The sequence below is a fragment of the Triplophysa rosa genome, linkage group LG25 (genome assembly GCF_024868665.1).
Source record: "Triplophysa rosa linkage group LG25, Trosa_1v2, whole genome shotgun sequence".
In the NCBI taxonomy this organism is placed as follows: Eukaryota; Metazoa; Chordata; class Actinopteri; order Cypriniformes; family Nemacheilidae; genus Triplophysa; species Triplophysa rosa.
The window spans coordinates 1-26,674 of record NC_079914.1 but is presented as its reverse complement, the minus strand read 5'-3'; the positions used below and the strand labels follow the sequence as shown (position 1 = coordinate 26,674).

Sequence of the window (26,674 nt, the reverse complement as noted above, 5' to 3'; positions counted from 1 at the left end):
GGAGCCAGGTTTTTGCTATGGTCTTTTGATGATAATAGCAAAAGAAACCAGGACAAAAGGGAGTGGGGGTTGATGGCTCTTCTTTCAATGACTCCGACCATTTGGCTTATGCTAGATTCTCTACAATACTCTAAAAGCATTTCTTTTATTAATTGGATAACACGCATTCTTCAACTTTTAACAATATCTATAAAAAATGCTAAATCATTGCTCGTGCACACATGATAAGACTGTATACAGATATGCATAGTCAAGTGGAAAATTAAATTAGCAGCAATGCATGGTCTTCTCAAGCACGTAATACATACATTGATTTTTACAAAGCATTACACAGTTTAAAAGTTAATTTCCAAAGTGGCTGTTCTAGTCTCTCTATACAGTTTATCGATACATTTATATGCATTTTTCATTCATTCATAATCTTTATCCTTACATCTTCCAGTATTTTGAAAAATACTGGTTTTACATTTTTGTTTAAAAAAGGTATAATCACTATGTTGGAATGTCTTTTGCAACTCTACAGTGTACATGTGGATTCATTCTGACAGTAAACGATCAGAAAGACCAGCGTAGATGTTCAGTGCTAATTATGCTAAATGTCTTAAGATGTTTAACAAGGACTGCAATACCACTTCGACTTAAAACAATGAAAACAGGACGATAAAAGCAAATACTGTACAATTAAAAACACTGTACAGTGTTTTTGTACTAATAACTCTAGTAAACCTTATTTCATGCTCCATTTGTTCACATTTCAATTATTGACATATGGCTGTTAATAAACTTTCAAAGGTCATCTGTATTGCTTATACGCCATAATAGGTTAGCTTTATAAGGGACTGTAGAGGTATCTGTTAAGTATAATACATAACACAAATAATGAAAATGACACCTGATTTCAGGTTACGCATAACATATCTTCCTGTCAGGATACAAGTTGGGGGATTTTTACAATGTTTTTACCGATGACGTGTGTAAAATATTTGAAGATTTTAATTGGAAGAGGCCGGACGATCATGGTTGATTTTAATGATGTTTTAACTAATGTGACAATTACGTAAGAATATTTTAGTCTGACTATTTAAAGAATTTTTTGTGATTTTAATATTTTGTTTATGTAAAGGCTTTTTAAAGAAATCTTTTAATTTCAAAAGTAACTTCAACTGTGTGTACATGTATTTTTAACAATGTATGGAGGCCTGTAAACGTTTCAATTTTTGTAAAATTTGTTGAATACATAAACAAAAAAAAATCTTCCTGTCAGGATCTGGGACTATTGTTTCTTGTTTTTTGCCACTAGAGTTTCACCTGTTGTTCACATTAGCGTCATTGTCTTCACCTGTGCCTCATTTCTCCCCAGTGTATTTAAGTTGCCCTTTGTTCTCTGTCCTGTGCTTGGTGTTTAACGTCCAGTAGCCTACCTTTCGAGCTAGCTTTATCTGGTATGTCTTCAGTCTCAAGTTTCTTTTGATATGTTTCTTTTTCAAACCTTGGACATTGTGGATTTTTTTGTTGTACATATTGAAGATCTTTTTGTTTGACTCATCCCGATTGGATTACGTTTGTTTGCTGGATTGTTTTTTGGAACCTTTTTTTATTAAAAAGAAAAGACTTATTCACCCCAAGATCTCTCACTGATGGGTTCATCATTTCCCCTGTGGCTCTGCGGGAGATAAGAAGTCTCATACATCGGAGACCTGAGTTCGAGCCCTGCCGCTGACATCAAGCCATACTGTCATATGGGCTGGTCACTTTCCTTCAAACACGACCCATAGGACCTAAATGAGCCCCTCTATTGACAGCAGGTAATGCCACAGAAACGTTTACATTAAAAGCTGCAGTTCAACGTTCAAAACTGTTGCCTTGTTTTACTCTTGATTCACAACAGTAACAATTTTATAACAAGAGCTGCAAGCAGCACTACCGGGGGCCAACCCCACACTTTGCCCAGCGTACCCACCACACCCAGCCCACACTTCCCCCACATGCCCACACACAGCCCACACTTCCGCCAGTGTACCCACAGCATGCCCACACTTCCCCCACATGCCCACACCCAGCCCACACGTCCCCCAGTGTACCCACAGCATGCCCACACTTCCCCCACATGCCCACACCCAGCCCACACTTCCCCCAGTGTACCCACAACATGAAATGAGACAGTAGAGCAAAGTAGAAGAAATACAGTGTACAGGAGAAACAGATGTCAGGAGTGAGAATGAAATTTAGAAATTTGAATAGTAAAGCGCAACACGAGATTCGAACTTATCAGATGTGCCAGTCAGTTGATGAGCTTGACTCAGCATCCAGAGGAGAGCTTTCAGAGGTTCAAACATTGACATTTGCCAATCCCGAAGGGGCTGATTCAAGAGCGTAGAGCAAAAGTAGCAGAAATACAGTGTATATGAGGAACAGATGTTTGAAGTGATAATGAAAGAATTAATGTCATTTTGTACTTACCTTGTTTCTGTTTGTATATATTTACATGTATTATAAAACACTTTTAGTTGCACTATGTACATCGTACTTTATTTATTTTTTATTTCATTACTAAAAAGACTTTACAATTCGTTTGTTTACATACTTGCACTATTTGTGCACATACTTGCAAATTCAAAAATTTATAAATGCGCAACACGAGGTTCAAACCAGCGACCTCTTGCACCCAAAACTTGCAATTTACCAGGTGTGCCACTCAGTTGGCATGCTCAATATCTCATGAACGCAAGGTGGCGCTGTATTGAAAATTAAAGGGTACATTTGGTACTGTAATTTGGTGAAGCGTCTCAAATTTGGTGCTGATATATCATACGGTTCAAAAGATATCATGATTGATGAAGAAATTTCAACATGGCGGACAGGCCGATCATACAATCGTGACAGAATCGTAATCGCACGATCCGGCATGACACGAGGAATCCGTAGACACCGAGATCTCGGTTTTCTGACAAACATTAAAAAATTTACAAGCAAAAATAGCCATTTTTCAAATCTCGCGACCCATAGGTGGGGCTATTCCCCATTTTGGCAAGGACCCCCCAGTCCGAGGTGTCGATGAAGCATACCAACTTTCTTACCGATAGATCGATAAATGTTTTAGATACAGCCTAAGATCCATTTTTGGGTCAACTTTGAAAAGTTTGCGCCGTCGTAACTTTTGAGCAACAATGAAAATCTCCATTCTGGAGCATCTCTTCTATGCGGCTCAGTCCAAAGATTGTCTCAGCCGATTTTCATGACAATCGGTCACAATTTCTAGGACTAGTAGCGAAAAAGCTGTACTTTTCAAGATGGTACTGTACTGTACTTTTCAAGATGACTGCTACTGTAATGGGTGGAGTCTTAGTGTAAGGCATGGAATGCGATGAGCATGACGAGTGCGTGACGTGTGCCAAGTATCAATGGGTTCAAAAGTTACAGCCATTTGAAAAGTGCATATTTTAATGGCTGGTGGCGCTACAGAGTGAGAGCTAGAGACCCCATACTTGATCACATGACTAATGAGTACCACCTCTACGAGTGTGCCAATTTTCACCATTTTCCTACATACGGTTCATTGGGCTACCATAGACTAACATTGGTTAAGAATAATAATAATACTGACAAGAACGATAGAGGCCATAGCTCCTTCGGGGAGCATTTTGTTTGGAAGCCAAAGTCAAACGTCATTTCATGACAAAACATGAAATGTTTTCTTTACACCACATAGAGGGCGCTTTCAACAAAACAATAGGTCGTAATAAGCTACTTGAACAATACATTATATTGGTTCCATCTTTGGAGAAGGACATGCTCATACTTGTAAGAATACACAAATTTGGCTTCTATTGTACACCACCAACATTATTTTAGTACATTTAATAACATAAACTAGCTACATTTATTACACTGTAAAAAACAAGTACCAAAATAATTTGGAAACATTTTTATGGTGCTGCATCAAGTCAGACAAGCGTATTTCTGATCATCAGAATCTGATGAGTTGAATCAAGTGTTTTATACAGGGAGATATCTGAAACATTACTGTAAAAGGGAGGGGAGGTGCGAGGACTAATACTGAGAAACAATGTATGTAAATGTAAATGCATGTGTCCTCAGTACCTATTTTTAGATGGTACAATTTACCCGACAATTGCTAACTGTCGCAAAATGAATGGGTTTCAGTTTGATTCATCGCACACAATTTAGTTTTGAGATTAAAATCTGATAAATGATTTCATAGTGAAAACCAGGAGAAGACTGGTGACAGTTGTACATTTCACAGAAACAAATATATGTTCACTTGAGCCATACAAGATGTTCACAGTTGATTTCATCATAGTGATATATTAAAAAGATTAAGTTAAAAACCCTAGCATTATTTAAGTTCATCATGAACATCAATAAATTCTTGCCAGTGAAGTAACATGTGTTGATAGTGGTTGAGGTCAGTTCAGCTTTAACTGTAACAGCACCTAACACTGTTCCCTGCAGTACACCATCAACATGACACAACAAACGTTGTTAAGAGAACGTGTTGTCATCTTTTTCTGAGTCTGGTGACTCAGGTCTTGATATGTCATACAAATGGGAAGACTCTGAGCTCTTTCTTGCTTTGAGGAGTCTGAGTATATCGCCAAGCTGGTTTTCAAGCGCTGACATTCTGCTGCTCAGAGAGTGAATATCCCCTCGCAGTTCCTGCTTAAGTTCTGTCAAGCAGGCCTGAAGACTGTGCTTTTGAATCAGGCAGAAGGCTTGACGCCCATCATGTTGCATGGGGCTTCGATCCTGAGGGGTTCGAGTAGTACTGTCACCCATGCTGTCGAGTCTCAGGTCACTCTTGGTGATGCCACTGTCACAAGAGTTAATCTTTTTGAGGGACAGTTTGTCTTGTGATTTAGTCCTATCTGGGAGTGTCTCCATGGACTCTGCTTTGGACATAGGGGACCAAGAGAGCTCAGACTTGACTGTGGCTTCTTTAAACCGACCCCAGCCTTTATTGATTGGTGGTTCGGCTGGCTTACTTCCACTACAGTTTCCATTAGGGGCCATATGAGTTTGAAATTTGGCTCTGCATGATGTTTTAGATGATGATGAGGTGGCTGGTGTAGTTGTACCCTCAGTAACTGTGACGATGCTAATTGGTGCACTGATCTCGTGCATCGCAGTTTGCTGTACATGAATCTGGCCTCTCTCGACGTCCTGTTCTCCTTGACTTGCTCGCTCTGCGGCCAGCCGGGCTTCTCTCTGTTGACGGAATCGTTGGAAGAGGCGTCGCACAGGATGGTCTGGGGGAAGATTCAGAGGAGCTTCGTTCTTCCTCCGCAGGATCTCCTCCTCCTCCCGTTTGACATCGCTTATTTTACGGAAGACAATCTATATGATTCAAACAGAAAAGAACATTTGAAAATAAACTAACATTTGTCTCCAAAAGATGTGGAATATAGTGCATGTCATTGTATAATTATATATATGCTTTCTTTTGGAATAAAGAAGTGTGATATTTTTGTGATAACTTGATGTAATTTTGTAAATCAGAATGACAGGAATTGTGGGTAAATAAATAACAACAGAATTTTCACTTTGGGTGTCTCATACTTTCAAAGCACGGGTGTCCAACTCTGTCCTGGGCCAGTGTCCTGCAGAGTTTAACTCCTTCTTGCCTCAACACACCTGTCTGGACCTTTCTAGTCTGACTAGTGATGAGCTGCTTCAGGTGTTTGTGTCTACAGGACACTGACTCTCCAGGAGCAGGATTAGAAACCTCTCCTTTAAAGTCAAGTCATTATAGTGTAACTTCAAATCCGGTGAGTTATGGCTTCTACTCCTATTATTGTTACTTGCACCTCATGCCATATGTTTAGCTTAGCCTTCTCTGTCAGCTGCGAGGGTTTTATATGCGATAATTGCAGGGAAATAGTTCGGTTGACAGAGAAGATCTTAGAATTACAGTAGAGTCTCGGATCCAATCTTTAACTGAGGATAGTAAGAGTGTAAGGACCATAGAAAACACTTTGGATGCGAGCAACATTAGCGCACACAGCTCGGTTCCGGTTGAATATCCCCCGCAGCTGGGAAACTTCGTGACTGTGAGACGGCGTAGTCGCAGGACAAAACATTACTCAACCGTTCCGATTACAGTCTCGAACAGGTTTGCCCCGCTCAGCGACGCACCGACTGAGAAACCTGCTGAAAGTACCCTAGTTATCGGTGATTCTGTTGTTCGGAACCTTAACATAGAGGCACCAGCCACCATAGTCTAATGTTTACCGGGAGCCAGAGCGCCTGACATCAAGTCAAATTTAAATGTGCTGGCTAAGGCTAATCGTAAATTCAGTAAGATTGTCATTCACGTCGGCACAAATGATGTTCTACTCCGTCAATCGGAGATCACAAAAGATAACATTAAAGAGGTGTGTGTGCTCGCAAGCACGGTGTCAGACACTGTAATATTCTCTGCCCCCCACACTGCTTATCGTGGTGATGAGATTTATAGCAGATTATCATCACTAAATGGCTGGTTGTCTGAGTGGTGCCTATATAATGATATAGTTTTTATAAATAACTGGAAGAGTTTTGAGGGCAGACCTGACCTGTTGAAACAAGATGGTCTCCATCCCTCCTGGGCTGGGGCTTCCATCCTGTCTAGAAATATGGCAAAAAGTCTTAATAATGCTACTGCTAAAGCTTGACTCGCTGGGGCCCAGGTCAGGGAGCAGACAGTATGGCTTAACCAACTGTCTGCTTGCCGTCTCTTGTCACAGAATACACAAAATGTACAACATGTAATAATCCGTTCTCACAAACATCACAAAATAGAGACTGTGTCTGTCCACCGGATTAGCAAACATAAAATAATGCGTAAATCTATTGAAAGTAATTTAATAAATGTTAAACAAATTAAACATGAACAAAATACAGATAATCAACTGTTACGACTCGGATTGCTAAATATTAGATCTCTCTCTAATAAAGCACTTTTTGTTAACTATATGATAACAGATCATAAAATAGACATGCTCTGTTTGACAGAAACATGGCTAAAACCAGATGATTATATTACTTTAAATGAATCTGTCCCCCAAGATTATTATTATAAACATGAGCCTCGTCTAAAAGGCAGAGGGGGAGGTGTCGCATTTCCCAGAAGTCTAACTCTAAATATAATTATTTTGAAGTCATGGTACTTCATGTTTCAACACCTAATACTAAAGATAAAACATTTTTAAAATTTATTTCAGCTATTGTATATAGGCCTCCACGGCACCACGCAGATTTTATTAAAGAATTTGGTGGGTTCTTATCAGAACTAGTACTGGCCGCAGATAGAGTCCTGTCGTTGGTGACTTTAACATCCGTGTAGATAACGATACAGATGCCTTAGGAATGGCTTTCAAAAACACTCTTAACTCCATGGGCTTTAGTCAACATGTGTCAGGACCCACTCACCTTCGTAATCATACTTTAGATTTAATACTGTTTTACGGTATAAATGTGGACAACGTTAAAATCCTTCAGCAGAGTGAAGACATTTCGGATCATTATCTGGTATTATGTTTGCTTCACTCGCCTACGGCTGCAAATAAAACTCATTGTTACAAATATGGTACAACAATAACTTCAACTACCAAAGATGCATTTCTCGATAATCTGCCCGAATTGTCTCAAATCTCTAGCATGAGAAATAACGTTGACGATCTTGACACTACCATTGAAAATTTTAATTCCACCTTCTCGGTAACGCTAGACACAGTTGCTCCTCTACGTTTAAAGAAGATTAAAAACGGCAGTCCCACACCGTGGTATAATGAACACACTCAGGCTCTAAAGAAAGCGGCCCGAAAAATGGAGCGCAACTTTAAGAAAACTAAATTAGAGGTATTTCGTACAGCATGGAAGGATGGTATTTGAAAATACAGGAAAGCCCTAAAAACTTCTAGATCTGCCTACTTTTCATCACTAATAGAAGAAAACCAGCACAACCCAAGGTTTTTTATTTAACACAGTGGCTAAATTAACAAAAAATAAATTGTCAGTGACTTCTGATCCTGTATATCAGCATAGCAGTGATTAATTTATGAACTACTTCACATATAAAATCCAAGATATTAGAGAAAAAATTATAACAATGCAATCAGAAGTGAAACCTGCTGAACAAACTAACTACAGCGCCCCTAAGGAGATAATGCAATTATTTTATACCGTAGATCACGATGAGCTGTCTAAAATCATTAGATCATCTAAATCAACAACATGCATGCTAGACCCTATACCTACAAATCTACTGAAAGAGATGCTCCCAGAAATTATAGATCCTCTTCTTGGTATTATTAACTCATCTCTGACATTAGGACATGTGCCTAAAGCATATAAGGTGGCTGTTATAAGGCCCCTTGTCAAAAAACCCCAACTCGACCCTAGAGAACTAAGGAACTACAGGCCTATATCGAATCTACCTTTCATATCTAAAGTTCTGGAAAAAGTAGTTTCAACTCAATTATGCTCCTTCCTCCAAAGGAATGACATCAATGAAGAATTCCAGTCTGGATTTAGAGCATGTCACAGTACAGAGACTGCTTTGATCAGAGTTACAAATGATCTGCTATTGGCGTCTGACCGAGGTTGTATCTCGTTATTGGTGCTGCTAGACCTTAGTGCTGCATTCGATACCATTGACCACAGCACACTCCTACATAGACTCGAAAATTATGTCGGCATTAAGGGAATAGCTTTGAAATGGTTTAAATCTTATTTATCCGACCGTTTTCAATTTGTAGCAATAAACAATGAGGTGTCACGCAAATCGCAAGTCCAGTACGGTGTACCACAGGGCTCAGTCTTAGGGCCTCTGCTCTTCGCATTATACATGCTACCTCTAGGAGATATAATAAAGCGACACGGAGTTAGCTTTCACTGTTATGCTGATGATACTCAACTTTATATTTCCTCGAAGCCTCATGAAACACAGCAGTTCCATCGAATAATGGAATGCATAGTCGATATAAAAAACTGGATGAGTAACAACTTTTTATTACTGAACTCGGACAAAACGGAAGTGTTACTTATTGGACCGAAAACTGCTATAAGTAACAACCAAGAATACTGTTTAACTATTGACGGATGTTCCATAAAACCCTCGTCGTCAGCAAAGAATCTTGGCGTTCTATTCGATAGTAATCTGTCATTTGAGAGCCACGTCGCCAACACCTGTAAAATTGCGTTTTTCCATCTTAAGAATATATCTAAACTACGTCATATGCTGTCAATCTCAGATGCAGAGAAGTTAATTCATGCATTCATGACATCAAGACTAGATTACTGTAATGCACTGTTAGGTGGTTGCCCTGCAGGCTTATTACAAAAACTCCAATTGGTCCAAAACGCGGCAGCTCGAGTTCTTACACGTACAAAAAAGTATGAACATATTAGCCCGGTTCTGTCAACCTTGCACTGGTTACCTATAAAGCATCGCGTTAACTTTAAAATCTTGCTTATTACCTATAAAGCCTTACATGGTTTAGCTCCTCAGTACTTGAATGAACTCCTTTTGTATTACAGTCCTTCACGTGCATTACGCTCTCAGGCGTCCTGTCAGTTGGTAATACCTAGAATTTCAAAATCAAGTGCAGGTGGTAGATCCTTTTCCTATCTAGCGCCTAAACTTTGGAATAGTCTTCCCTGCACTGTCCGGGAGGCAGACACACTCTGTCAGTTTAAATCTAGACTAAAGACGCATCTTTTTAATCTTGCATACACTACTCTTCCATAATATAAATCTTCTGAGGGTTTAGGCTGCATTAGTTAGATCAACCGGAACCAAAAACACAACTGATGTACTTGTTGCATCAAAGAGTACAGAACAGTACTCTACTCTCAGCCAGTTTTGTCTCATTGTTCCAAGGTTACCACAGCGAGCAGGATGCAGTTCATGGCCTGACCTGATGGTAGAGCGGAGAATAGGAAGCGGCGACCTGACAAGAGCTGAGATGATAGAGCTGGATAAAGAAGGACGCGGTCACCTGACACGTCTTCATGGCCTGACCTGATGGTAGAGCGGAGAATGGGAAGCGGCGACCTGACAAGAGCTGAGATGATAGAGCTGGATAAAGAAGGACGCGGTCACTTGACACGTCCTCACCACAAAATTTCAAGTGCTATTAGATTATTAATGATAATCTTAAACTATAATTTACCTTATTAGTAAATTTATTTATTTTATTTAGCCTTGTGCAAGCTCTCTGGAGCTTGTGCAGAGGCAGCAGCTTTTGCCAGAGGGGAACTGGAATCCCCTGGTTGGGCCTGGGTTCTCCTGAGGTTTTTTTTCTCGATTAGAGTTTTGGGTTCCTCGCCACCATTTGCATACTGTTTTGCATCTGCCTGGCCGGGGGGCTGCTTTAGAAATTTAAAGTTTTACTTAATTAATATTGCATATAGGAATTTATAGTCTGTTATATTTGATCTGTGCTTCTCTCTCCTTTATCTTAAATGTGTGCTCTCACTGTGCGTGTGTGTGTGCGTGCGTGTCTTTGTGTGTGTGCGTACTTGTCTGTGTACGTGTGTGTGTGTCTGTGTGTTAGTACGTGTGCAAATTGTGTGTGTGGAGTTTTTTGTATGTGGGTATGTGTCATGGTTCTGCCCCATCTTGTCTTGCTTTTCTTGACCTAGTGGCAGAATCATGACAGAACCTCTTGTTTCATGTGGAGAGAGGCGTTTTGGCCCTGTTGGCCTTCCACTCTCCGGTGTTGCGTCTCTGTTCCCGCCCTTTCGTCTTCTTAATTGCTCGTTATTGATTTCATGCCCCACACCTGTTCCCTCTTTATTTGTCCCCTATTTATTGCCCCTGTGTCCTCTGTCTTGTGCTGGATTATTGTACTGTTGTGTGATTGTCCTTTGTCTGGTGAGTCCCTGTCTTGTCAGTGTAGTGTAATGTAGTTTAGTTATTTTGTATTTAATTCAAATGTTTGTCTCTAGTTTAGTTTAGTGTAGTTAGTCCATGTTCTTGTTATCTGTCATGTTTATAGTCTGTTATTTTACCCCCACGTGGGTCTTTGTTTTGTTAATTGTTTATTAAAAGTCTGTTTAACCCCTTACCCGCTGTCTGCGTCTGGGTCCTCTGTACTTGTGTCCTTGTTCCCTCACCAATCATGACAGAATAATCCAGCCAATTCTGGACCCAGCAGACACAGGGAGCTCAGCGGGAGGGGTTGATGCCGCCGGACTCCCTTTGAGGGTAGAGGGCGCCGGGCTCCCGTCCAGAGTCGGGACCGCTGGACTCCCTTCCAGGGTCGAGACTGCCGGAACCCCATCCAGGATCGAGTCCGCCGGGCTCCCTTCCAGGGTTGAGGTCGTCGGGTTCCCCTCCAGGGTCGAGACCGCCGGTGTCCTGTTCCCGCCACAGATCCCTGCCGGCATCCCAGCTGGTACCCAGGCCTGTCGAAGGCGACACCCTATGTGTTTATGTGTTGTTCCTGTCATTGTTTGCTGCCCAGCTGCCAGAGAGCGCTGCCCAGCCGTCGAAGAATGCTGTCCAGCCGTCGAAGAATGCTGTCCAGCCGCCAGAGAGCGCTGCCCAGCCACCAACTTCCCGCCCCGTCTCGTCGACACCCTATGTGTTTATGTGTTGTTCCTGTCATTGTTTGCTGCCCAGCTGCCAGAGAGCGCTGCCCAGCCGCCAGAGAGCGCTGTCCAGCCGCCAGAGAGCGCTGCCCAGCCACCATCTTCCTGCCCCGTCTCGTCGACATCCACGCCTGCCCAGCCGGTGATAGCGGCCTCCCAGTCGGCCTTCCAGCCGGCGCCATGTCCTGTCCATCCGGCCATCCAGCCGGAGCCATGTACTGTCCAGCCGGCCTTCCTGTCTGCGTCATGTGTTGTCCAGCCAGCCCAGCCGGCCTTCCAGCCGGCGCCATGTACTGTCCAGCCGGCCATCCAGCCGGCGCCATCTGTTGTCTAGCCGGCCATCCAGCTGGCGCCATGTGTTGTCCAGCCGGCCATCCAGCCGGCGCCATGTGTTGTCCAGCCGGCCATCCAGCCGGCGCCATGTGTTGTCCAGCCGGCCTTCCAGCCGGCGCCATGTATTGTCCAGCCGGCCTTCCAGCCGGCGCCATGTACTGTCCAGCCGGCCTTCCAGCCGGCGTCATGTGTTGTCCAGCCAGCCTTCGAGCCGGAGCCATGTCTTTGTTTGAACTTTTTTTTCTATGTATCACGTCTTTGGTCATGTTATGTATGGTTATGGTTTGTTTTGTCACAGTCTGTCTAGTCCTGTTTGTTCAAAGTTGAGTTTGGAGTTTGAGGTTTGAGAGGTTTATGGCATATTGCCTGTGTAAGGTACAACCATTGGTCAAGTGAAACAAGTGAAATGTACTCAAATGACCTACAAATGAATACAATATTATCTTCAAAATATAATTATTTAAAAACATAATATAATATGTTCCTTACACAAAGCTGTATCGATCTCATTACTTTCCTCAAAGATGTCTTATGAAAGCGTTTACTAAATCAGCACCTCCAACAGCAAAGTGATACTCCACCCAAAAACTAAAATTCTGGCATGAATTACTTAGTACTTTAGTTAGTACTTTCCTAATTTCTTCAAAATATCAAATTTTGTGTTCAACAGAAAAAAATGATACAATAACATTTCTAAAATTGTAGTCAATGATGTCTAAGAAATGTCAGTCGCTTACATTTTTCTAAATATCTCTCTTTGTGTTCAACAGAACAGAGACATTTATACAGGTTTAGAACAACTTCTAAACAACTAAAGTATCCCTTTAACGCATTGTGGGATTTAATCTTTTTTTATCTAATTTTTTAAAATAAACTTATTGATTCTTTTTTAAGAATGACAGACTAAAGATCTCATATGGGTTTGAAGGACTGGAATATAGTGTATAAGTCAGAGTATAAGTGTTTTTAAGAGCGTGACAACCCCTGATCACCCTGTCTGCATTTACAGTCTAAAAAGTCTTTTGTGTTGAGAATGAAAGAAAGGAAGTCATAAGAAGAAACGTCTCGGTTACGTTTGTAACCTTGGTTCCCTGATGGAGGGAACGAGACGTTGTGTCGAACCGACAGATGGGGTTCGTCCTTGAGAACCAATCACTTCCAACTTCTTAGAAAAGGCCAATGAAAATTGGCGAATGAAATTTGCATGCCGAACTAGTTCTGAGGAGCCTGAGACCTCTCACGACTGCTGCAGTGGACAGCACGTGTTGTGGCAAGAGGACATCAGGGAACCGAGGTTACAAACGTAACCGAGACGTTCCCTTTCTGTCAGTCTCTCGACGTTGTGTCGAACCGACAGATGGGGTTCCAATGGAAAACGCCATAACACTGTGCCCTGTCACAATCTCAACGAAGCGACGGTGACTGGCCTGGGCGTTTCAGCCGTGACGCTACCGCGAAATTGTAACCTACCAGTGGGTAGGTAGGGGGTCCCAGAGCTTTCTTGAAAGGTGGGAAGGCCCCTACCTTCGGCCTCACAGGTGGTGGCCTTGTTTCTCTAACAGCGAGAAGCCGCCCGGAACCGTAAGGCCACTGGGTAAGCGCTACTTCCTCAAGTGGGGGATGCGCTACAGAGTACCACAGGGAGGAGACTAGTGGAGATACCAACATGGTCTCACCGATGGGGGAGAACTCATGGGAAGAAAGTGCGGCTGAAGAAAAAACCGCGAGGTGGAGGTCCACCCGGGGAGGTCATGGGTTAACCAAGGTGGGAACCAGCATGAGGATACATCAGACGGAACCGCCCTGCTGGGGGGTTGCAACGTCTGGTAGCACTAGGTCCAGTTAGAGCTATGTTGCGAATAACTCCGGTGATACCCGGTCTAAGGGGCAGGGCTGCTCTGCCCAGCCCGCCCACAGGAGGTGCTTGCTAGTGATGGATGGAGTGTCTGTTCTTCACCCAGTGGGGGAAGAAGGGAGGCTAGTAGTACGCTGACCCCCTAGGGTCAGGTACTGTCATAGGCATACACCCTACTGGTCGCCGGTCTTGCCTGATGCCCGCAAGACTCGCCGACCGGTTTTACGCGAAGGCTGTAGGACCTCGCGAAGGTGATGGGTGTAGTCCAACCCGCAGCTCTGCAGATGTCTGCCAGAGAGGCGCCTCGAGCCAGTGCCCACGAGGAGGCTGTACTCCGTGTGGAGAGAGCTCTCACCCAGTGGGTGTAGGTGAACTAGGACAGGTACGCCATAGTGACGGCGTCCATGATCCAATGCGCCAATCTCTGTTTGAGACAGCCCTCCCTGCTGATCTCCAAAACAGACAAAGAGCTGCTCAGAGCTACTGCGGCTCTGCGTGCGGTCCAAGCAGAGGCGCAATCCAACAACTCTAGGCAATTGAAATGCCTGCGCAGGCGGGGGCCCGTCCATCGCCCTGACACTGCGTGACCATTGCACACGGCACCCCAACCCTGCAGGGAGGCGTCTGTCGACCCTGACGCGTCTCGCCTGCCCGAGAGGGACCCCCATCCGTAGAAAAGGTCATTGAAGACCAAGGGGTTAGGGTGCGTCGGCAGAAAAGCGTAAGCACCATCCGCCTGCTGCCGGTGTGCCACGCTTTCCAGGGAACTCGACTCTGTAGCCAGTGTTGGAGCGGTCTCATGTGCATCAACCTGAGGGGTATCACCACCGTCGAGGATGCCATGTACCCAGGAGCCTCCTCCCGCTAACTGCTTGAAATATTCCAGGCAGTTCAACACTGACTGAGCGCAGTCGTGCTGTAACAGAGTTGAGTTCCATGCCAAAAAAGAGTATGCTCTGCACAGAGGAGAGCCAGCTCCTTTTCGGTTGACCTGTGGTCCAAATCGATCTAGGTGCCGAAGCACTAGGTCCCTGTGTGTACATAACAGATCTCACGAGTGTGTCAAATGAGCCAGTTGTCGAGATAGTTTAGTACCCGCACACCTCTCTCCCTGAGGGGAGTGAGGGCGGCTTCCACGATCTTCGTGAAGACTCGTGGGGCCAGGGACAGACCGAAGGGGAGGACTCTGTACTAATATGCCTGACCCTCGAAAACGAACCGTAGGAACGGGCGATGACGAGGGAGAAAGAGACATGAGAGTAAGCGTCCTTCAGGTCAATTGCCATGAATCCATCTTGACATCTGACAGATGCCAGGATGCGCTTCTGCGTGAGCATCCTGAACGGCAGCTTGAGTAGGTGCCTGTTCAGGGTACGCAGATCTAGCGACCCCCGCTCTTTTGGGGACGATGAAGTACGGGCTGTAAAACCCGTTGAACATCTCGGCTAGAGGGACGAGCACGATCGCTTCCTCACCAGAGGGGTGGCGACCTCGGCCCGAAGCACGGGGCATCCTTGCCTCTGCTGAGGTTAAGAGGATGCCCCGAAACTTGGGCGGGCGTCCGGGGAGTTGGATCGCGTAGCCGAGACGGACCGTATCCCGTAGTCACCGTGACGGTTTGGGAAGCTCTTGTCAGGCTCCCAGGGACCGACAGGGAGGCTAGGGGTACGTTCTGCTTCATCGACCTCCCGGGGGTGGTTCGATGGCTGGCAGTACGGATCCCTCGCCGTGGGGGGGACCCCCGGGGAGGAGATCGGCTCTGCAGTTTTACCTGTCTGGCGAAGATGTAGCACAACGCACCATCGAATGAGAGTGCTTAGGCTGATGATTATCCTTGACATTGGGTCTTGCCGCAACGTCGAGTTGCCGAACACCATCGTCTACAGTAGAGGGTGAGAGCGGCTGTGATAAATGCCCAGAGAGGGAGAAAAACTTTTAGAAAGGTATTCTCGAACTCCCTGGGGTCTTCCCATGATGGCCGCATGGCTTTCACCGCGGCTGCTGATGGGGTGGTGGTCTCCTCTTCGATGTCTCGAAGAGGACCAGGGCTGCTGGGAAGCAGACGGTGCACAGGATCTCGGCGGCCAGAAGGCGGTCGAGTCGCGGCTGGGGAGGACATACGTGATATCCTCTGTCTGCTCCCTAACTGTTGAACTCGACAGTATCACCAAACAGCCCCCCCTTGCAAGATGGGTGCATCGAGAAAGTGGACTTTCTCAGAGTTACTCACCTGTGCAAGGTTCAGCCAGAGGTGTCTCTCCTGGACCACAAGTGTGGACATCGCCCGACCCAGGGCCCACGCGATCACCTTGTTCACCCGAGAGCGAGGTCGGTGAAGCTGCGGAGTTCCTGCATAAGTTCTGGGTCGGTCTTACCCTCGTGGAGCTCTCTCCGCACATTGGCCTGCAGGAAGGCCATAGCATGGAGAGAGGGGACAGCTTGGCCCGCAGCAGAGTAAGCTCTCGACACCTCAGATGCCGAAAAGCCTACGTGCTTTGGACGGGAGTCTAGGTCTAGCCCCTGGGGGACATCGACGTATCCTGTAGCTGCCCCACCATTGAGGGAAGAAAGGGTGATGGAACTAGTTGACGTGCACGCGCCGAATGGGGCGTTCCAGGTCGTACTAGGTTCCTCATGCACTTCCGGGGGAAAACGGCACTGGGGGCGAGTGCGGCTTGGAGCCGCTCTCAAGCCCGATGTACCGTGTATCCAGCCGCGAGCGTTGGGAGAGGCAGTGCGGTGCACCGCAACCCAATGCCGGCGGCCCGGGAAAGCATGGCTGACATTTCGACATCCGCTTCTTCCTGATCTCGACCCCCCGAGGGAGGGAGCTTCAAGGAATCGTCGGAGTCTGATGCCAGTAAGTCACCCTCCGATGCTGCAACAGACATCTCATCATCATCACGTACCGTGTCCGATACGTGATTGAGGAATAAGACGGCGGACTGTCTTATGGGGAACGGTCAGACTAGCAATGCGAGGTGTGAACGGTCCGCGAGCCAGTGGCTGACGGATTAGCGCTCACAGTATTCCTCATATCACCCTCGCTGCTCTCCGTAGCGGGCGGCAGGGCCTTAGTTCTGCCGTCACGGAACGGGAAGCAGACAAGGTGGTGGCTGAGTCCCGTGGGAACACAGCCACCCGTGACGCAACGTCTGAATCGTCAGCCGCCCGCAGTGCGGGCAGGACATATCCACAACATCTGCCCCAGCGTACTGGAAGCAGACATCGTGTCCGTCCCCCTCCTCGATGAGTGTGTTGCACCCAAGAGAACAGCGGGACATGCCATGCTGGAGAAATTTGCTCTTTTAGAGAAAAAAACTCGAACACTTCTGGAACCGCCGAGACGCCCAGGGGAAGTCGCTGCAGGAAGGGACAGTCCGCTGCACCACGTCGTAGAGCCGGCAGTCTTGTAGCGAAGTCTGTTGATCATGAGCGAAGGCTCCGAAGAACAAAAGGTGAATGAAGAGGTGAATTTCATTCGCCAATTTTCATTGGCCTTTTCTAAGAAGTCGGAAGTGATTGGTTCTCAAGGACGAACCCCATCTGTCGGTTCGACACAACGTCGAGAGACCGACAGACAGGGAACAGTAAATTATGCCAATAATAATTTTTGGGTGAACTTTAAGACATTCAAAGAAGCTGATCCAGTATAGTGATGTGACAGTTTTAAAGATGATGTGTGATGTAAAGCAATCCTTTGATATATCTGACTTTCCACACACCTTCATCTTCAATTATTCTCTCCATTGAAGAAGACTACTTGTAAAGATCAATATGGTCAATGGATTTTCAGTTAGACTCTGACCTCTAACCTCTAACTGTTAGAGGTTACTGAGACTCACATGTCTGAAAGATGAATTACTCTCCCAAATCAGAAAATCATTCAGCAAGTTTGATTCACCTTTCACACCTTTTGTTTTTCATCCGCAGAACGTTTTTTTTATTATTAAACGTTTGTCTGACAATAAAATTATGAAGTGAATATTTTTCTTTAGCAGAGACTACTAACATACTATTCTTACGATATCGTAAGGTAATATATCGTAAGAATGTGTACTGTGCACAGCAGGAAATGTTCTATATGCATGGATGACACACCAAAATGTGCAGTACTTTTGACCACTTCATTCAAATATACTCACTGCTTAGTAAGTATATTCAAAATAATTTTATTCAAATAACACTACACTGCTCAGGCTCTGTATATTGTTTGTCTTATTTATTGTTATTGTATTATTACACAATCCCTATTTATCACAACACTTTCAATTCAAAGTGAAAAAGACAAATATACAAATATACCCTTATTTTAAATTATCTCTCATTTGTAAGCAGTGTTGGGTGTAACTAGTTACTAAGTAATTAGTTACTGTAATTTAATTACTTTCCCCTTGAAAAAGTAAAGTAAGGGATTACTCATATTTTTCTGTAATTTAATTACAGTTACTTTTGATGTAATTAAACTAAATACTTTGTGTAATATATGTGTGTGCAATAGTGGAATTGACATCAAAATTCAAAGTCTAACTTTAAAATCTGTGTTTTAATGTATAATTCTCACATTTGTAATACTTTGGTCAGTTAATAAGAGTACTTTATGTAGTTTAATATTATTTATTTAAATGAATTAAAAGAGCCCTTTCATGCCTATCCTTGAATCACTTATCTAATCAAGGTTGATATAGGATATAGAAAGTAATTAGTAATAAGTAACTCAATACTTTTTGGAGAGAGTAATTTGTACAGTAATCTAATTACACTATTGAATATTTAATTAGTAACTAGTAATTAATTACTTTTGAGAGTAACTTACCCAACACTGTTTGTAAGTCACTTTGGGAAAGCATCTGCTAATTAAATATCTGTGGTATCTGTGAATATTTTACAGGTCCCTATCATGAATCTTTAACCCTGGCTCAAAACCTCATTCAGTACATTTTGTGGACAAACAGGGGAGCAGATACTTTCCCGTAGCTGAATGTGATTTAATGGTGTGTGGCTATCCATATGAACACAAAGAACACTCTGCTGTTATATCTGTTCAGAGCTGGACAGTTTATCACATATAGATCAACACACACATACGTACTACAGACCTGACCACAGATCGATCAGAGAAGGAGATAAGAAACAGAACCAAACACATGTGACCCATCACGTGATTTCAGTCTGCTATTAAAGAAACAGTTCCCCCAAAATGTCATTATTATTAACATTTATGTGTGAACCAGTTAATTGTCTTTAAAATGCAACAGAAAAAAATAAAACCATAGAAACACAGTATAACCAGAATTACACACAAGTCTCCAGAAACTATTATGTGACTCTTTCTTCAGTGGAACATAAAATAAGATATTTAGAGAAATGTCTTGGTGGTTTTGTGTTCATACAGTGGAAGTCATGGGGTTCAATGTTGTTTGATTACTGGCGTTTTACGAAATACTTTCTTTTGTGTTCTGCTAAAGAAAGAAACTCATAAATGTTTGAAATGGCATGAGGATGAAAAAATGCTGAAGAACAATTTTATCAATTTATTCTCACTGTTTTGATAGAGATACAGTATATGAACTCTCACTGGTCTATTGTTTCCTCTCAGCATTCAAACTGCTCACCGCTCGACTGCATTGATCATACAGAGTGGTTTGTCATGAATCACTGGTCGTGTTTTATGGGTTTGAATGGTACTTTATGTTTGATGAACTACATACAGTATGTACATACATACATGCTGTATGCCAACTCTTTGTTGGTTTGCGATCACCAGAGGTGGACGAAGTACACAACTTCCTTACTTGAGTGAAAGTACAGATACTACTGGTCAAATATTACTCCACTACAAGTAAAAGTTGTAAAGACAGATTCTTACTTGAGTAAAAGTACAGAAGTACGTGCTTTTAAAAGTACTCAAGTATTAAAAGTAAATTTCCTTTATGTCAGTTGTGCATTGTTTTATTGTCGTATACCTTATGCCTCTGAAGCAACCTACTGAATACACAGAGTAGCTCACAGTATCAGCTGTATTAAAGGAGTAGTTCACTTCAAAATTTGCCCCCATTGACTTTCCATAGTCGTTTTTATTCCTACTATGGAAAGTCAATGGGGGCAAATTTTGCAGTGAGCAACTCCTGTAAGAGCTTTATATGTTTAGCGCATATATGTTTAGTTTAGATATAATCCTGTATGATCATTTATCCTAATTATCCTCATTAGCCCCCTAGGCCTATATGTATTTATGAGCAGTGTTCTTTTATTTTGTATATTCCCTTTACCAGTTTTAGCAGCAATTTACCAGTAAGTAGTAAGGTTCTTGTAAATAGTAAAGTGTAGAAGCCATGTGTTTGTTGGATTTATTACCATTTGTATTACCATCATTTAACTACAAACATAAACTATAGCTAGTATAATGAAACTATGGTATTTTTAGTTGCTGTGGTTTTACTAAAGATTATTAATTGGAGTATGGTTCCTATATTTAGAAAATGGTAAATTTGTGGATACTGTGGTTTTACTGCAAATACCATCCCTGCTGAAAAAAAACAATGATTTTTTTTGAGATTTTTAAATTAAATTCCTCTTTGTAGTGTGTTTTGGGTTTTATTCCAATAGGATTTACCATCCCATCAATAGAATCCATCACATACAAGTAGACAACAAGTATCCATAATACAATTCCCATTATAACCATTAAATCCATTACATTTTATGTAGGGTTCTATTGTTTTTATTTCAACAGGAATACTTCAACTATAGTAACTTCAGTAAAAACATCATTCATTTTCCAAATCGCTTTAAATGATATAGCAGCAGATCAGAAGTTAACATGCACGCGTAGCTCAAGGTGTATGTGATGCTTATTTACCGTTTAGCCGTTGCCGATCATTTTCATGACAATGTTTCTACGATCTTTGACTGATCGTAACCCACAGATGATTACACCACACTTTAACATGTGCCTTTTTCGTCTTTTAATGGTCTATTTGCCTTTTTAGAGCGCTATCAACGGTGTAGCAGCGCCAACGTTTACATTAGTTTAGCGGGGAAGATCCCAGAGTTGCCAGATTTGCGTTAAAAAAATCTGCCAAATGGCCATTCAAAGCTTGCCGGAAAACCGCGAGCTTAGAAAAACTGAAATACTTGGCAACAGTAAAAGGTCCTGGCAGATCGCAAGCCAGATAAATTACGCACACAGGAAACCCCGCTGCACAGAAACCATTTTCTACTTTTGGACCTTTTTATAAATGTAGTGGAGTAAAAAGTATGATATTTGGCTTTCAAATGTAGTGAAGTTAAAGTACAAGTACTCAGAAAAAATAATACTCAAGTAAAGTACAGCTACTCAAAAAGTGTACTTAAGTACAGTACTCAGGCAAATTTACTTCGTTACTGTCCACCTCTGGCGATCACACATCTTTACCTTTATCCAGGGAGCTATGTCTATATCTGTATTTCTGAAACTAGCCTAGCCTGGTGCCACACTGCGCTGGATGTATGTTAGGGCCCCTAGTCTTAAGAGTGTGTACCGCTCTGAATACAGAATGACATTCGAGAGCTGCAGCAGAAGAAAACATAAGTCTGATCCGCATATAAAGCTATTGTTTTAAGAACGATACATTTTAGATACTGGCCTAAAAAAATCCTTGTCTAAAAGTGCAAAGTGTTGCTACAGTGTTGTTGAAGAGAAACTTCACTGAATTCAACCTGCTTTGTACTGTTACAATATCAGTAGTACATGTAAATGAACAATGTAACAATATATCAGGACCGAGAAATACCTGAGAAAAGTTTATTCATGGGCAAAAGCCTGTGTTTTGTGTCAATCGGAGGCACATGTAACTCAGCTTATTTCAATAAACACAGGTCATTTGTAATTGTCGGCTGCGAATTGCCTCACAGTGTTTGACAACCCATGCATTGCACTGTGGGCTCGACTGTAGCCTGATGCTGCGCTCCTTGAGAGAGAGAAAGAGAGAGAGAGTTATTGATGTGATGATTAAGATACTTCTGTATCAGGTTTCTATTTTCATTCTGCTCTTCTGAGGTCAGAGTGACTTTGTGTTCCTGTAATTGAGCTCTTGACTCTTCGTGGCCATTTTCTGACCGCTATGAAATGAAATGCTCGGCTGTGATCTGAGCGATGTAATCTTTCCCTCTGCCAGCCCGGACACTTTAGAATTCAGCATTAGTTAAATAAGCTGGATCTGATTAGACTGATAATACAGCCAGAGACACAGAGCTGCTTATACTAACAATCTTTACATGATCAAAAACAGCTTTTACTCTGATGACAATCACACACGCTGTGGCATTTTATATATCACACCTACAGTGTCAAACTACACCAGGTTAACTAACCAATCCTCCTGTAAGTTTCCATGAATCATTTGATCAATAACAAGTAATGTTATATTCAGTCATAAATTACCTTTTAATATCAACAAAACAAAAATTTGTATGTGTATGATTGATCAATATGTTGCGGTGTAACAGTACATGCAGCTCACAATCTGATATAATACCTGGTACTGGATTCATGATACGATAGTATTAACAATATTATGAACAAAATCTTACAAATTTAAATATCTGATTGCTTTCCTGTGGCTCAGTGGTTAGAGCATGGCACTAGCAGCGCCAAGGTCATGGGTTTGATCCCAGGGGATTGCACATACCAGATACAATGTATAGTATAATGCAATGCAAGTCGCTTTGGATAAAAGCGTCTGCCAAATGCATAAATGTACATTTCCGAAACATAATCGAGCTAATGTTCAGAAACGTTAGTTATGTTTCAAACCATCTATTTTTACGTTCACATTTTGGGATATTGCATACAAAACACTGCCTGGAAAGGCCAAGATAAGCATTAATTCTAAAATTCTAAAAATGATGCGCATATATTCTCAATTATGATAATGATCATTTTTTATCAAATAAGAAGAAATGCATGAAAACTATGATGGAATGTTGCCTCATTGGATAATAACCAGTGGTCCAATCTCGTCACACAGCATCTGAAATGTTCTGAAATGCTTGGCAAAGTTTGCCGTGAAAGTGATTCAGTATTATATTACACATTTTCATTCCTTTTCAGCAGGCATCCACCATTGTTTCATTTAAGCGTCTGTGTAAATAATATAAATAAAACAATTTAACAGGTCTGTCACTAAAAAAAATGTTTTAACATAAAATTATATATAAGAAAGGAATTTAGAAAGCTAAATCCTGAGAGAGAACTTCTAAAAGCAGTAAAAGCAGTAAAATCACAAAATTACAGTTCACGTGTTAAAAGCTAAACCAATAGGATTAAACTGATATTGGTACGTGACGAGGGAGGCGTGACGAAAGCTGTGGGAGGAGGAAGCGAGGCCGGGAGTGGGACGCGATTGATAATGAGTGTCAGCTGGGCGTCATTCCGGCCTCGTATCTCTCACGGAGGAGCGGAAGCATAAAAGGCCGAGCGGCAGGGGAATACGGCGAGAGAGCACCGGGCCCGGAAGTGTTTTGTTTACGTTCTTTTTACTTCTGTATTACTGTTTGTTTATTTTTAATTAAAGTTTGTTAAATGCTGACACTCATTATCAATCGCGTCCGGGCCCCTCCCACGGCTCTCGTCACTCCTCCCTCGTCACATGGTAATATTGTAAAAATATATATCATGCCGGAATACATTGTTACACCCCTACGTGTATATGCTGATAGATAGATGACACAAGTGTTAGCGCACATATATAACAGTTTATAATCTATTACCTGAGGGTGTCATGTTGTTAGCTTCAGATATTTAATAAAACCATAGTCATACATAGCGTTCTGTATTCAGAGCCATATATTCTGAGTAATGGACTCTCTTGTGTGTGTGTGTGTGTGTGCGTGCGTGCGTGCGTGCGTGCGTGCGTGCGTGTGTGCGTGCGTGCGTGTGTGTGTGTGAGAGAGAGAGAGAGAGATTTGTTGAACTAGATCTTCCACCTCAGTTGGCTTCAAAATCGTTGTGCTGTAAAAAGTGCTTACAGCGTGAGATGAGACATGAATTTTAGTCCAGTTCGGCACCAGCCCCTCCTCCACGGATGCAAAGTAGATGATGGCGAAATTTAGATTTTGTTGAATCCCAAATTCCTGACAGCCTATCAGATTTTAGGGTTAGGTTTAACATTACGCTTTGCAGTGGGTTAGTGAGTTGTACAGTACTGTTCCTGTAGCTCAATTGGTAGTGAATTGTGTTAGCAGTGCAAAGGCTGATTCGATGCTCAAAGAGCACACATACGGTTGATGAATGTATTTCTTTAATACACTGTGTTGCTTTGGATAAAAGTGCCAGATAAATTTTAAGTTAGGTTATGCATAATGATAGGTTCTTCTACTCCGGTGTTATTCACCTATCATTGTGGATAGGGACATCTCTCATTTGGCAAAATCAGTTCAAAAGTGAACACCTCTCACCTTATAAACACGGTATTCTACAGACTGGTTTTTATGTTCATGTAAAACAGCCTGATAATATGTTACCCACCCTTTTCCTCAGGTTGTAGGTGAGCACCAGGTTTCGAGAGAAGTGTCCCGCGAAGGCCGTGTAGAACTCCAGAACCTTCTGTAAGGCGTCACGTTTGATGATGTGAAGATCACAGTAGGTCAGTGCACGAACATTGGCACAGGCCTGAGCTAAATTCACCTCCTTCCAGAACACGTCCCCAAACACATCACCCTTCCCTGAGAGAAAGAGAGTGGAGACATTCCATCAGTTTTCCTTACAGCCTTTTCCATAATTGACTTAAACTCAATCTGCACTTTATAATGAATCCGTTCAAGCAAACAGTGTGAAATCTGCTCCTGCATTTAAATGAGACTGACATCTTATGCACAATGTAATAACTGCGTATACATAAAAACAAAAAAGGTGATTAGCAGGCCAAAGGTGCAGAAATATCACAAGTCGCTTTTAATGTAGAGAGAAGTTTTTTACATACACAATGAATAAAAGTCAAAGTAATTCTTTGTAAATCAACTCAAGAAAGTACCTACTGTACACTTACCCAAAATGGCAACAACTTCATCGTCTTGAATGACCTCTAAGGAGCCTGACACCACAAAGCAGAGGCTGTCCACACTTTCACCTGCGTGATAGATCAGGTCTCCCGGAGCACTGTGGATGGTCTGAAACTTCATAGCAAGAGCTCGCAAACACCCGTCGCTGGCCAGTCGGAAGGCTGGATGTTCCTTGAACACCTTCCTGTTGAGATGGACGCAGATGTCCGCTCGCATGTCCTTGGGACAAATCTGCAACACCTGCAGAAGAAAATGTTTAGAAAAACAATGAAATACTTCCACTTTTAAAACTAAGATTTTAAGATGATGTTGAAAACCTCACGAAAGAAGTTAAACATGTCAAGGACATTATTATGCATAGGACAAGTGGCCTTTAAAATAACTTATAACAATTAACTCACTGGGTTAAGACTGGAACCTGCGGCTTATGTGAATCTGTCAGGTACCTTATCTGTATCAATGCCTCTGGACATGGACCAAGTGGAGACGATATAGTCCATCACTCTCTCGCTGAGGCCCTTGGGAACCTGGTAGAGCTTCAGAAAGTCCCTCACGCTATTTAACATCTCGTGGTAGCGGTTGGTATTGGCGTACATTTGCTGGAAGATGGTGGTTACATTACCAAAAATGGTAGCGTAAAGGAGAGCTAAAAGAAAAAAAAACACACTTTTGATATTCAACTGTATTGGTTTGAAAGATAGGTACAGTCATGTATTTCAAGTAAAACAGAAAATTAAAGTGCACTGACAGATTGCAGTCATGTCTCATTTGTGCCCTATTGAGCTGCTCAGATAAACATCATGACGTTTGTCTCCAATTGTGGGAAAACCAAAAAAATGCCTTGTGAGATTTATCATTTGGAAAAGGTGTAATGTAGTGTCATATGCACTATATGTTCAGTTTTTCATCAGATTTGTCACCCTGAAATCAGCTTTAATAACGTTGTTATTGTGAGCATATCATATCCATTAAGGTGTAAATACTGCCTATGTAGACATCATACACGTCTGCCTCAAGGACACACACCACATTTTGTCATGTGAGAAACCAGATGCCTGCTTGCTCTGCAACCCTCTGAACCTCTGACCTTACAACAAGAAGCTCAAATCCCAAATCCCCAGCCCAGTCTATGGCCCAAAGCTGATGTCTTCTACGGGTTCATTAGTGTGTCATGTAGGTCATGTTATTGATTGCTGTAATGAAGCTAAAATGCTCAACCTCAGCGAGTTAAGCTTTGTGTGCGTGTGTGTGCGTGTGTGTGCGTGTGTGTGTGTAATGCAGTTAAAGATGCTCACATCAGTCCTTCACATATCAACTAAACTGAATTTAGATGACCCGACCTGCAGGGCTTCTCAAACTGTGGGTCGGGACTAACATGTGGGTCATACAGTGAGATCCCGAGGGAAGTTATATCTGTTTAGGTGAGTAAGAAATGAAGTCAAGAAATGCTTATAAGTTTATACATCTGTCCGCTACTACAGTTTCACTGGCCATGACATTTGTAATTCTGCATATCATCACTGAAGGCAAAAGCAATTTCTGAGACCTCTTCGCGAGCTCCACCAGTGAAACGACTGAATTACGGCCCGCCTCTACTGGATCACTTACATCTCAGGCTATTGCTTTCCAGTCAGCACTTTTTGTGCAGCCCATCACCATCTGATGCTTTCCTCTCTACCCAAAGTCATACTGATCAATCTCATTTATGCTTGTGTTACAGATGATACAGGTCTGTAAAGTGAATAGTTCATCCACTGTAAAATATTTTTTAGTAAAAAACTGAAATTTTCTGTAAACTGGAAAAACAGAAATATACCGTAAAATATATATTTTTGTAAAATAATAGGA

General features: G+C 42.6%; 1 protein-coding gene across 1 annotated transcript; it reads right to left on the bottom strand.

Annotated features, from left to right (window-relative positions):
- Positions 1-3,879: 3,879 nt before the first annotated feature.
- Positions 3,880-25,506, bottom strand: kcnh1b (potassium voltage-gated channel, subfamily H (eag-related), member 1b; the record flags this gene model as incomplete). The annotated part of the gene is made up of 4 exons (XM_057326426.1): positions 3,880-5,355; positions 24,294-24,490; positions 24,814-25,066; positions 25,273-25,506. Coding segments are annotated over 4 exons (1,536 nt in total), but the record flags the coding sequence as incomplete, so codon positions are not given.
- Between the last annotated feature and the right edge of the window lie 1,168 nt (positions 25,507-26,674).